The 13,506-nt window shown below is 34.5% G+C and overlaps 2 protein-coding genes across 4 annotated transcripts in view; one reads left to right on the top strand and one right to left on the bottom strand.

The window, feature by feature from the left end:
* The window catches only part of LOC149734254 (ATP-dependent chromatin remodeler CHD1-like), a 33,383-nt gene extending 20,034 nt beyond the window's left edge, over window positions 1-13,349 (bottom strand). Inside the window, exons 1-13 of one of the 3 annotated variants that reach the window (XM_089881287.1) lie at window positions 13,166-13,349; window positions 11,304-11,393; window positions 11,097-11,160; window positions 10,481-10,636; window positions 10,230-10,337; window positions 9,877-9,960; window positions 9,675-9,721; window positions 9,279-9,436; window positions 7,718-7,838; window positions 7,213-7,333; window positions 6,668-6,794; window positions 5,848-6,063; window positions 5,329-5,504 (exon numbers count right to left, since the gene is read on the bottom strand). In XM_089881287.1, coding sequence (XP_089737413.1) covers window positions 5,329-5,504; window positions 5,848-6,063; window positions 6,668-6,794; window positions 7,213-7,333; window positions 7,718-7,838; window positions 9,279-9,436; window positions 9,675-9,721; window positions 9,877-9,960; window positions 10,230-10,337; window positions 10,481-10,636; window positions 11,097-11,160; window positions 11,304-11,393; window positions 13,166-13,221 — 1,524 coding nt within the window. In that variant the 5' untranslated portion in view covers window positions 13,222-13,349. Of the gene's footprint in view, window positions 1-5,328; window positions 5,505-5,847; window positions 6,064-6,667; window positions 6,795-7,212; window positions 7,334-7,717; window positions 7,839-9,278; window positions 9,437-9,674; window positions 9,722-9,876; window positions 9,961-10,229; window positions 10,338-10,480; window positions 10,637-11,096; window positions 11,161-11,303; window positions 11,440-13,165 lie in introns of all 3 variants that reach the window. The other 2 variants (XM_089881284.1, XM_089881285.1) reach the window with 2 other exon arrangements.
* On the top strand, window positions 63-4,761 carry LOC149734255 (adhesion G protein-coupled receptor L2-like). Its single transcript, XM_089881317.1, has 7 exons — window positions 63-376; window positions 745-806; window positions 1,255-1,377; window positions 1,774-1,847; window positions 1,903-1,996; window positions 2,349-2,496; window positions 2,883-4,761. Exons 1-7 carry the CDS (start codon window positions 90-92, stop codon window positions 4,498-4,500), a joined length of 2,406 nt encoding a protein of 801 aa, XP_089737443.1. The 5' UTR covers window positions 63-89; the 3' UTR covers window positions 4,501-4,761.
* Window positions 13,350-13,506: the final 157 nt, after the last annotated feature.

Raw genomic sequence — 13,506 nt, 5'->3', positions numbered from 1 at the left:
TTTAACTTAATTTGACCATTTGTTAATACTGTAGTACAAACTTCAGGAAATTTTGGAAAACAAAGTCTTGGACCGCTAGAGTATACAAAATGGCTTCTATGCAAGAATTCAGCTTTGTTTTAGTGCTGCTGTTTAGTGTGTCAGTCCAAATTAGTGCTTCGGTTGAATTTGAAGCTTGTGTTTGCAACAACTCACAAAGGATCGTCTTCAAGTCAAATGAAGCCCAGCCATATAACAAGTGGCGGGGCGTGTGTGATTGCCCACAAAATACATTTAATTCAGGGATGTTCAGACACATAGGAAAGGGAAAGATTGTCAAAGGTTCTCGCGAAGAGCACACAAATATAATGCAATGTTTAAGTTTTTGTCAAACCATGTAAGTGCATATATAGTAAACCGTATTACAATTGAGACCAATTGCTGTTACTTAATAACATATGACTATAATGTAGATTAATAAACGATTGTGTGCAGGAGGGATATAAAATAAAGGGGGCAAGGCCAAATAGTAATATTGTATAAACACAAGCAAGGTCTGAATGCTTACACTGCTGCTCCTTTCTATGCCAACTAGGTTGGAATTCCCTTATACAGTTAATTTTAACTTCTGACATCACTGAAGATGGTTTCAGTTTTTTTTTAAAATAAAGGGGATTGTGTCAAAAATATATATTGGCTGTTATAGTTGTACGAAAACTGTCTTACACTTTTTAAGTTTATCAATTAATAATATTTTTTAAATAGAAATTTGTCAATGCACAATTCAAAGTTTTGGGTCAACATTTCTAAGCAGATAAGAAGTGAAAGTAAGTTACTGAATGTGGTTAATGCTTGCGTATTTAAACCAGAGAATAAGGCCCAAAACTTAGTTATACAGGGAAAAATATTTTGAAAATATTACCCACAAAGTTACATATGTGGTAACTCGTAAGTGGGCTCAGTCTGTTTAAAGCACAATGTTTGTGGAAATAGAACAACCGTGTAAAAGTTATAATGACTGACATTGCCACACAATGGATAAAAGTTGCATTCATTTATTTATTTGGGATACTAGTTAGTGTAACATACTTAAACATAGTGTTAAGCTGTGACATCTTCAGATCTTATAAGGAAAGCAGAAAGACATTTTCAATGAATAGAAAAAAAACTGTACTCTTTTACAAAAAAAACTGTGTTCTTTTACAAAACCTAAAAAAATGTGTTTTTTTAATAAAATATTGTGTTCTTTTACAAAAAAAAACTGTGTTCTTTTAGGTAAGTGTGGATATATTGGAACACAGGTTGAAACTTGGAATGAACAGCTAATGAGTCATACACGATGCAGTGATAATTTGAGTGGATTTGTATGCGACTATCCAAATAGCGAAGAGTTTCCAGGTAAAAGATACATTTATAAGATATATACAATGAATATAATGTATAAACAGTAGCTATGCAGTTTTGATTTTATTTAAATTACAAAGAATAAAATATATACAATGAAAAAACAATTAGGAGTAATGTGCAAGTCTTGGACTAAATCCTAGGACCATTGCGTGTCACGGTACGGAACCTTACCCTCATAGAATAGAATGTAATAATTGTAATATAGGATGACAATTGTAGTTTGACCACATTTAATTTTTTGCCTTATGTTGACTTACTTTAAATAGGTGAAGTCCTACAAAAAGGCATGCCAAGGAACTTTTTGGCCAGAGTTGACCCATTATGTCTTTAAATTTTAAATTAGTAGTAAACTTGAGTGCAACATATAAGATGCCTATTTACGTTTAGGTGGAGAAAGACTAAATAGAACGCAGCGTATGCAATGTGAAGTAAGGAGTGGTACCACGCCGACCCGCTTGGGGGTAAATATTTTTATAAAATTTAATCAAATCAAAACTAACAGCGTTGCCATTTTAGCATCTGAATAGGACAGAGAATTCAAGACCAATCAACCGCAGACAGAACATAATTAAAGCTGCAAAGGAACTGAAGAAACTGGGACAGTTAAATAGTAAGCTTTGTTAACAAAAATTTTAACATGGAATGACTCAGAGCAAAGCTATTTTACACATTACACTAAACTCCTTCTGGCGTTGTGACACAGTTGGTTATCACGCATGCTTCCAACTCGGGGGTAATGGGTTCAAGGCTCGTCCCTCCTACTACTGTGGGCATGTGTCTCCTTGGGCAAGATAACTAAATATAGCTACAAAACACAATCACCCGCAAAGTTACATTTATTTTATAACTTGCAAGCTGGCACGATGTTTTTGAAACAACACTTTTTTATAATGACTGTCACTTTCTGCCCGTGCGAGAATAAAGCAAGTTACATTTATTTAACTGAAAGGATTGTTTTTTAGAAATTATAAAACGGCATAAAGATGTTCCGTTTGAGGTGGAAAATTTTGCTACGGCAATCAAACTGCTGACAAGCATTGAACCACCAGATATACAAGAAAACTTGACTGCAGTAAACAACTATACAAAATCTTTTATTGGAGCTGTAAGGTACAACTGTATTAGTGATAAAACATTTTGAGGACATTTTTTACAGCGCTAAACTTGTAAAAAGAGTGTGGTGAACACTTTTTACTGGGTATAGGATGTGATTTTCTAGGATTACCACCTAAAAGTTTACTTAAATCATTTTACAATAGGTTGTAATCAACTTTTTATGAATACTAATGCAGCATAGATTGCAATTTACCTTTTAAAAACATGGGACATAACATAAAATACTGTCATTTATCATCTAAATTTCCAATTTAACTTTTAAAATAGAAGAGAGAACACAAAGTACCCCATTTATTTAAAAAAAAGCAAAAACATTGTCCATTATTTAGTATAAATTACAAAACACTATTTATTATTACTTATCTATTATATCATTTCAGTTTAGTCTTACTTCCGCGTAATGCCATGAACTGGATTGCATTATCTCGCCATAGGGAACTAAACGTTACTGTGCCACACCCAATACTGCTCTTATCAACGCTCAGTCAAGTTTGCCGTAATTTGAGCCACATTTTCCCAGCGCAAATGGCATCAACTGAAAGCACAGAAGTAAAGTTTGGAGAATTAGCTCTTGGAGATTTGATTGAAGTCAACAATGAAGTGCAAGTAATGAGTACCAGAAGTGGGGAGAGTTATTCATTTGTCTCCATAGAGTCCAAATCTTTGCCACAACTGCTGAACGAGATAGATAGAAAAAGCACAGCCAAATTATCCGGGTTACAAAACAAAGTATTCATGCCAAATTCAAGCATTCTATCCTACACCATTTATAAAGGCAGAGAGAAAGTCAGCGCTCCAGTTCTATTTACCTTAGGAGGGAACTTTCCGGCTGTTCCTATAGGTCTAAACCGATCTTGCGAGTTTTACGATTACAATTCAACACGATGGTCTAATTTTGGCTGCAAAGTAGTAGCTGATGGAACTAACTTTACAAAATGCTATTGTAATCATACCACAAATTTTGCTGTGCTTTTAATAAGTGGTGACCTGGGTATAATAAGAAGCAAAAACTGTGCCTACCACTCAGTGCTCAGTATAGCAGGGTATATATGCAATGCAGTTGCTGTTGTGTTTCTCTTACTAGTTTTGGTGGTTTATGTAAGGATTCGAGTGCCACTATTTTCCAATGTGAAATTTGTAATTCATCTGAACTTATGTATAGCTTTGCTGGGCATGAACTGTGTGCTGCTACTTGGAGACTTGGCTGCTCGAACTGGCTACGAAATGTGTGTTGTAGTGGCATTTCTGACCCACTACTTTGAACTGGCTTCGTTTTTTTGGATGTTAGTAGAAGGGGTATACCTACACTTATGCATTGTGAGGGGGAACATAAAAAACAGAACATTTGGAAGAATGAAGTTTCTATTTGGCTGGGGTGGTCCACTGCTGATTTCTGGGTTTGCAATGGCATTTGGTATGGCAAGAAGGAAATATATTTATAGATCAAATTACAATACGAGGTTAAACCGCATTTGCTGGTTGCACCATGAACACAACTTGGTCTTATCAAACACAGTTCCTGTAATGATTATTCTATGTCTCAACACATTTTTCCTAGTACGGGTTCTGTATACTATAGCGAAGCTGTCAAAAAACGTGCCTACACTAAAACCTGGAAGAAATAGTGAAGCAACAGCAACCAATAGCTGTACAGAGCAATCTCAAACCAAAGATTCAATTTCAATATCGCTTTCCAATGCGTTTTTGAAGCTTTTTCCGCTGCTTGGAGTTACATGGCTTGTTGGCTGGATAGGCAGTCTAACATACCAGAGAGGCAGACCGTTATGTGATGACAGCTTAACGTTTGGGTTTATTTTAGCCCACACAGTGTTGAATGGTGTACAAGGTGTTGGACTGTTTGTTGTTTGTGTGTTGAACAGCACAGATGTGAGAGAAATAGTAACCAGAAGGTGGAATTCGGCACTTTGGAATATTTCACCACAAAATGTGACTGGACAAACCAAACAAACAAACGCAAACACTTTGTCAAAGCAATAGTGAGCACCTCTTGCCAGGTGGCAGATTAAGTCTTGCCAGGTCCAGGTGGCAGATTAATTGTCCGAAATACACTATGTTTTTATACCAGATGAACCACTAAACGATTAAAGTCTTGCAGGATGGCAGACGAAATGCCCGGAAATACACTTTTTTTATTCCATATGAGCCCTTAAAAGTTTAAATTAAAAAAAATGCTTTTAAAAATGAATTAATGGAATGACTAAAAACTAAAAGAAAGTTTAAACTGCCAATTTACTATAACCCTATTTATATTATAATTACATTGGTAATACGTTTATTTATGTACATATTTTCGTCTTGAACCATTAATATGGTCTATATTTTCTTGTACCTGTTAATGGTATATACGGTTTGTGTTTGTTTTTTTGCATTGAAAAGTTTTTTCTTTGTTTGTAACTGTTGAATCTATTTATTGCTGACATAAACTAGTGTATAATATTAATCAGGCTGGGTTAAAAAAAAATAGAGTGCAGCTACATACGCTTATTAGAAGTTTACCAGATTAATCATAAAACTGGCGCTATTAGATCAGAGCTCATGACTGGTAAACTAAGAATACCATTATTAATTATTTGTTTCCAAAGAGAATAAAAGGGGCACAATAAAAAAGCATGTGAAGCGATACTGTAGGACACTCCTGTTATATTCTTAATTTCCCCATTTTGTTATAGTATATAAAAAATAATAAATATAAGAAGACAAAAACATATTTTTTTTAAAATCGAAAATTTCTTCTAAAAACCTTATCTTTCTAAAATATTCGTATATTATTTATTTCCAAAATATTCCATAACCAAAACGCCTTACCTTGCAGTCGCGCTTGGGGATACAAGGGTTATCTTGTCTCATCTCAAACGCATTTATTTCATCCTGGAATTCCTTAATAAGAGATTCATCTTCCCATGTACATTCACTGTAAGGCAAGCCGCACCATTTAACTTGGTAGTCCCAGGTTTCTTGCTGGTTTTTCTTGGCAGATCGCGCTGAAATTAAAAAAATCTTGTTAAGAATATATAAACAACTCTTATTGTAAGCGCCAATATTTGTGACAAACTCTAAATTTTGTCCTTTTCAAAACTTTACAATGGTAGGAATAAAAAAGAACTTAATCAACAAAAGAAACGAAATGCAGCAAACCAATTGTTAGTTCATCTACAGTTAAATCTGTAAGTTTACCAACAAAAATTAGGCCCTATATTAAATACATATTATCTATCACCATAAAACCTTTAAGGTGGCACATTAACCAACTCATTACAACACAAACACTGAAAAAGTCTTACCAGTAAGCCTTATGATATAAAAAAAAGTTTGAAATAATCTCACCAATAACTCTTTCAACTTTCAAGTAGTTTTGCAGTACATTATTGTTCATTGCTTGTTGGCAGTAATAATATTCCTTATCCTCGGGCAGGGCAGCATTCAGCCAAACATTTATTTCTTCATTTTTTCTCACAAAATTTTCGAGGCGTTTCATGCCCCTAATGTTTTGTGTTCTTAACGTTTCTTCGGATTCCCATGTATTGTGAAGGTGAGACCAATCTAAGGAAAAAAGTGATGTATCAGGTACACTTTTGGTGGAAATATGCATTCCCTGATGAAAGGACGAGAAAAACACCAGAAATACACTACATTTTTTATACCAGATGAAATGCTAAACGATTAATTACCTATTATGCATAGTAGCAAAATTATTCTATTACACACTTAGGATCTAGGCATTCTAGGGGTAGGATAATGGGCCTTGTTATACGACTCCATACTGCTTTTACTGGTCAGATAGCCAAACATGTTCAATGACAGAAAAAACTTAAAAATATCCACTGAAAATAAATATGGGAGATAGTTCTGTATTTAAAAGCCAGGGTAGTCTTAAGATTTACCATATATAACCCAACAGTAAAGCATAAGGGCATTTCTTATTCAGAACTTCCCAAACTGGGGGCCCATAACTAACTTTAGGGATCACTGAGACGGGAGTACACAAATTTTTACACAAACTACTTCATAATTATATTGTACTAATAACAGTAAAGGGCCACAGAAAACGTTAAAAAATTGAAAAAGAATAGCAAAAAAGCCCTGTTTAATTTGTACAAATTTAAATAATAAAATGATGTTTTTAGCAAAATAATTAGAGCCTTACTTTTCCATTTGATTAAGTATTGAGTTTCAGCTTCATCTGTCTTTACATTAAAACCATGGTTAGGATCTGATGACCTCTTCACGGCATATGCTGTGGTTTTTGCACCGGTGGCACCAAGGCGACCAACCTAAGACAAAAAAGTATTAGACACAAAAAAACAGTAACCTAAAAAGTTAAATATATTTCTCCAGACTAAAGTAGTAACAGTGTTATCATATTATGTAACTATATATACTTAAAAATGACACATTAGTACAGCAAGCAACAGAACATGGTAATAAAAATTAAAAACCTCTGTTATGTATCCCTGCTGCTTTTAATGTGCAGATGTGATAAATCTTTTCAGCTTAAGCACACAGATTAAGTAATTGTTATTTGTACCTATGATTTTGCGTACCGCCTATGCAAGGTATAACTTACAATCAAGGGAATCTCAAAATAAACAAGATAAAAAATATTTTTGAAAACACCTACAAAAACAGCCTGGTAAATGTAAACATTTTTGCAAAACAATTTGAAGTAGTATTCTCAAAACAAACACCCACCCTGCTATCCATGATCTTTTCAATGGCCTCTGTGTCCGGGTCCTCTTCCACCTCTTCATTGGGATTAATCTCTACAAGATCATCACTGTCGGTTTCTTGCGTAGAATCATTTTCCCTGTAACTGAAACAACGAAAGAAAGTTATTGTGGGTGCGTTTAATACATTAATGTCATATTTCAAACACTTTGTTTGTTGTTTTTATTTGTATTACTACATATTTAACAGAAATAAGGAAAACCAAGGGTATTATAAGTTCAGCGCCATGGCAGAGAGTGTATGAAACAGAACACCCATGTCATAACAACTGTCATTTTCCGCCACAAGAGGATAAAGCAAGTTACATCCCTTCATTCAATTCCAAGCTTATTAGTAACAGCCCACCTAACAGAGTTACCCATTGCTTGCCACGCTGAGGTATCTCACATGCAATAGATAGAAATACCTACCTAACCACTATTCCATGGCACAATTTAGATTCTTGTATTATTAGTAACATCCCACTTACCTAACAGTGTTGCTCTTCCTTTGTATCCTGGATGAAGCTCTTACAGGTTGATTGTCATCTGATGTGTCATCATCCGACATAGTGGATGTCTCCATTCGTCGATTACGAGGCTTTGAATAAGCTGTAACATAGACATCATATAAGTATCAATCTAAGGAAAATCATTTTTATTTCGATTTAGATAAAACATGAAAAATTCTATTTTTTTATTTTAGATAAAATATATACAAAATTTTTTTTTTTTCGATTCAGATAAAGTACGGAAAACCACTTTTTTTGATTTAAATATCCCATTAACACTTTCGGCGCCATCCTACGTAAATATACGTTTAAGCAACAATGGTTCGCGGTGCCATCACACGTAAATATACGTTTTACAATTTTTTCTTTGTTACGAGTGCCGCGTTGCGTTTAAACTAATAGTAAACCACGTATATATACGTACGCGCGATCTAGGCTGCATTGAGACTAAAACTGAAGTCTGCTACGAGACTATTCTTTTTCGATCAGCTGTCTGCTACACTTTCACAGAAAAAAAATACTTTCTACATAATCCACAATGTTTTCTGCTACTGCTGCTGCTGAAATACTCATGGATGCTGGTTCAGACTTGAGCGATTTAGAGTCTGACCATGACGAAGATGACAACGTGGGCAGTTTTATTGTACCCAATGTTGCGGATATTTCCGATTCCGATAGTGAATCTAGTGATGATTCCCTACCACCACCACCACCACCTGCAAACGTCTGGAAGTCATCCATCACCCAACAATCTTTGAACTCCTTTTTGGGAGAGCACGGTCCATCCTCTCACGCTTGTGTCAGTAATGACGATAGCCCATTAGAATATTTTAGACTGATATTTACTGACGAACTTTTGACCTTGGTTGTTGAGGAGACCAATCGGTATGCTGCTCAGTACCTTCAAAAAACGTCTCTTTCCTCCAAGTCTAGAGCACATAATTGGAAACCGGTTGATGCTGAGGAATTGTCTTTGTTTCTTGGGCTTACTCTGCTAACTGGCATAGTCCATAAACGTGGAAAACTGGAGTCTTATTGGAGCAAAAATTCGATGATTGAGACGCCATTTTTTGGTAAATGTATGTCCAGAAACCGATACCAAGCCATCACCGGATTTTTACATTTCAATGATAACGAAAAACTTGCGGAAAATAATGATAATGATAAGCTATACAAAGTTCGTCCCGTTTATGATCTGATCGTTCCTAGGTGGAAGGCTTTATAATATCATGCATGTGCTGAATTTTAAATAAAAAAAATATTTTCGTTTTTTTTTCGTTTTTTTTTTCGTTTTTTTTTTGTTTAATTTCGTTTTATCTTTCTTTTCTTTCCTTTTTTAACAATTATTTCGTGGAATTTTAAATAAAATATTGAATTTTGTTCGAATTGTCGCATAAAAAAAAAAAAAAAAATTGATGAAAAAGTGCGGCACCGCGCGACCAAACGTTCCAAAACAAAGCGGCGCCGAAAGTGTTAACAGCAGTCATGTTTTTGTATCTAAGTATGAAACATATCTTAAAACATATATTTCAAAATTTACATTTAATATTCTTAGTTTTCTTGCCCATAAGCTTAGCTCTCATCTGAGATAATTTTGATTTTTTTAAATTTCCTTTCCCTCGTTTCCAAGAAGCTGATGATTCGTATTCGTTCGATTCTTCACTGCTTGACCCACTTAATGTCGAAGTTGGGTCTTTCCTGAGAAGTGCAAACACTTGTAAAAGTTTATTTGAATGGGTCAAAAACGGTCTTTTCCTGAGGGTGCAAATATTTTAACATCTAACGCAGGGCTTTTAAAACAATTTCTCCGAGACAAGACCCCCTGTAAAAATTGTAAACCCCCTGCGTCCCCTGCAGTTTTTACTTTTCCTGGTTGCGCCACTGGTCGAACCGCCAAAAAATTTATAAAATCTCAGCCACTGTTAATAATACTTACTCTTTCAAATGTTTTCTTCTGAAGTTTCCATCCTCATCCGAGCAAGACTAAAAAGCATAAACACATGTTATAAATTTATAATAAATCGAGAAAATTATCACTAATTTTATTGCAAGAATAAAAATATTGTGTTTTTGATGTTTTATTGTGTATGTAATGTTAAAAATATTGTGCAAAATATTGAGTATGTAATGTTCCATACCTGTTTAGCAGTTAATCGTTGCGGTTCTTTTTTCTGTCTTGAAGAACGTCTAAGTCCATATATTTGTGGGTTACTCTCCCATTCCTAATCGTATAAAGTTTTAAACAAGATTAAATTTATGGCCTAGTATATCTACCTAAAGGATACAGAAATGGAAATCTAAGCATTGGATTTACATTATGTACGTAATCAGCATTAAGATGCATCTTGAAAAATAAATAAGACAGACCTAAAAAAAGACACACATCAATCTGAAAATCACAACTATGAGTGTAACTGCATTTTACTAATAATTTCACCCCAGATTTTAATAATGTAAAGTAGAACTGCTTTATATAAAGTTAAAGTCAAACCGGCAAATCTTTGCTTTTTGAATTTTTGTGGGAAGACCTTTTGGAGGATTCTTCATCAGAGGAAGTGGAGTCACCACTACTGCTCTCACCGGAGCTGGAGGAAGAGTCCTGAAGACAAAGAAAAAACATGAAGAGATCCCAAAGTGGGATGTTAAACAAAACAACGTCATTACCTAATTTCCAAGGATTTTGCTATGTAAATAGTTTGTGCATAAAAAGTTACCAAAAGGTAAGATCAACAATAAGCCTACCTGTGAATTATTAGATGAGTTATCCTGGTTATCAGAATCATGGGTTTTATGTTGATGTTGATTTTGTGAAGTTTCATCAACTTTTCCGTCTTCCCTCGTCTCCAGCAACCATGGATGGTGAAGATAGTTACTCCCCGAAGATGTGGATTGCTGTGCCTGGAACAAACATGGTTTAGAGCAGTGGTTTTAAATCTTTTGTAGTTGGCGGACCGTTTTGTTGATTTTTAATATCTTGCGACCCCCTCCTCCAACCAACTTTTTATTCTAAACAGCATAATCAAAATGTCTATGAATTTCACTAGTATTCTGTATGGCAGGCCTCTTAATAAAGTCGATTTTGGCTTCCCCTACAAAAGCTTACCCAAAGGTTGGGAAGAAACATGTTTTTTTCCTCAAGTTTTCCTAAAATTTCCACAACTCTTTATGATTAAAATTTAAATATATGCAGTAATTTGTGTAAAGTTGAATAACACTTGGCGATTTCTAAAGTTCGTTACGTTATTCCCCTAGTTCAAAAAGCCTTGGTTCGGAAGAACAAACAAGTATACAAAGTCCTATATAAGTGATAGGAATGCAAAAAAGCCATATATAAGTGCAGAATCATAAAAAATCTCACTTCTTCTGTTTCAGCAGCACTCGTCTCTGCATCAGTACTTTCCTCATCTTCAGATGCCTCGGAACTGTGATTAAAAGTAATGATAAATGATGTAAATATGACAGGAATACTTTTCATTCGTTTTTAGGACCGTCATGTTTTATTAAAAGTTATTAAAGGGGTAAAAAACTATTTTATAAACATTTATTGAAATATTAAAACATTAACCTTGATGAAGAGGTTTCATCTGACATTTGCGATTTTGACGACCGATGTTTCAGCGGTTCTGATGGCATTTCGTTCTTTATTCCACATTTGCTGCAATGAACAAATTCGTTTCAATTGTTCCTACACCTATGTGAACCTGGAACAAAAATAATATTGAAAAGAAATATAATATAGGGAACTATGTGTGGCAGTAGGAAATCATGTCGATTTAAAAAAAAGTACATTTGAATATCAATGTTATTAATCAACAGGCTAAAAGACAGTGAATAAGTTACCAGGCATGCAACTTTGTGGGTGATTGTTTTTTTACTGATGGCTGACAATTTAGACAGCCCAATAATGACTACTGCATTCGAGCAATTGCCGGTAAGTATCTTGCCCAACGACACATACACCTACAACAGCAGCAGCGACAAGACTTGAACCCAAGACTTGAATTACCTCTGGGTTATAGACATGCACACTGACCACTGTGCCTGGACAGTACTTATATAACTACCATCACTCGATCTGCAGAGATGTGTTATAAACCTTGATACAGTTGGCTTAACATTTCAGTAAGCAACAAATAAGCTGACATTGCATAAATAAGAACCAATATGCTGAACTGTTCATTTTACTTTAATGGTTGGAAATGGATCAAAAATGTTTCCTTTTAATTTGAAAATTCCTGTTACAATAACTTACAACAAAGGACTGCAGATTATAAGAATTTGTCTCATCCTAAAACAATATACAATCGAAGTTCTAACAGGCAACATACACCTGAGTAACCTCTTTGTTTAAACACATGTAAAAACAAAGTAAGTGCCACCATCTTTGCAAAAGTTTTGCATTTTTTTTGTAAAAACTGTGGTATTTGAGTTCTCTTCTAATATGCTAATAAAAAAAGACATAATACTGTGTGTTTATTTTGTGTGTAAAGCTATCTGTTACATTCAGAAGACTCTCTTGTTCTTATGCCTTTATAGTTCCAAAACCATTACCGTTTAATTGAAGTAAATGTTTCACTGGAAAGCTGTATATGGTTTCTGAATAAGGGCTTATTTAACTAATGCATTTTACTGAATCAAAACTCTTGAAAAAAAGTGAGATACAGGCTGAGGTTAAATAGTAACTGAACAACATTAGGCTAAGATGGTTGACTGTTCTTACGCAACTAATGTACAATTTTCTTCCAAACAAGCTGATCAGTACTTTAATCATAGAACATAGCTGACTTTGAGCATTGGATCAACTAGCTTTAACATGAATAGTTCTACCACAGCCACATATACAGGGGTTTTGATTAAAATTTAACTTTTTCTTGCAAAAATGGCTATTTTTTTTGCATTTTTCTGGGACTTTAGAGACGCAGTTACTTTCTGGGCAAACTTATGGAATCTTGAAGATATAAACATTGAACTGCCCTTTACAAACAATAGTATGCATACATAAACTAGCAAATCTGAATGTAAACAAAGCTACATGGTCTGTATATATGCACTACAGTTTCTGCTGGCATAACATCGCATTTTGGATGATTTGTATCAAATTGTGAACATATTGTGACCTCTAAGACACTAAATTACAAAATTGAGAAAAAACATAAAACAGCAGTATCAGAAGATCTGTTTTTAAGTTTATAAGACAGTCCTAAGACCAAAAGTTCTACAAATTCACTGTAAGACCTGGGTTTTGGACTTAATGTTTTTTGGGCGTGGCCAAGGACAAAGTGTAGAACACAAAATATTAGCTAAATCTACAACTTAACAGTTTAAGTTTGTCATAAACTTGCTTTTTGATGAAAAAACATTTGTTTTTTAATGTTATTTACACTAATGTTGTCTCCAAAAGGCTCAAAAACAGAGTTATGTAGTTACCTGCTTAGTCGCGTTATATGTTCCACTGGTCGGCCGAACGACACTGTAAGAAGCATTAATAAAATACCAATGTTATTATAATGATGTTTAGCCTATATATGCAGCATTGCCGCTAAAATTTAAACTCCACTAACGCTACACACAACCCGCACGGGTCAAAAGCCAACGAACGACTGAAGAAGAAAATCAGCTGCTCGCCTCGTCTTTACGTCATTTATTCACACAACGATTCATGTAGTAAAACATTTGTAATTTTTACGGGGCCAATGTCATTTCTTTGTGAAAAGTTAAACATTGATCATTTAAATAATATACGTTAAGTGAACTAGATTTTAAAGTAA

The sequence above is a fragment of the Ciona robusta genome, chromosome 7, assembly GCF_009617815.1.
Source record: "Ciona robusta chromosome 7, ASM961781v2".
NCBI classification, from domain to species: Eukaryota; Metazoa; Chordata; class Ascidiacea; order Phlebobranchia; family Cionidae; genus Ciona; species Ciona robusta.
This window is presented reverse-complemented; position numbering and strand designations above follow the sequence as displayed.

Bases quoted from the DNA above. Each gene is read 5' to 3' on its own strand.
- LOC149734255 (XM_089881317.1), top strand. From the start codon at position 90: ATGGCTTCTATGCAAGAATTCAGCTTTGTTTTAGTGCTGCTGTTTAGT. The intron at 1,848-1,902 runs GTAAATATTTTT...TTGCCATTTTAG, and splicing joins CCACGCCGACCCGCTTGGGG to CATCTGAATAGGACAGAGAA. The intron at 2,497-2,882 runs GTACAACTGTAT...ATATCATTTCAG, and splicing joins TCTTTTATTGGAGCTGTAAG to TTTAGTCTTACTTCCGCGTA.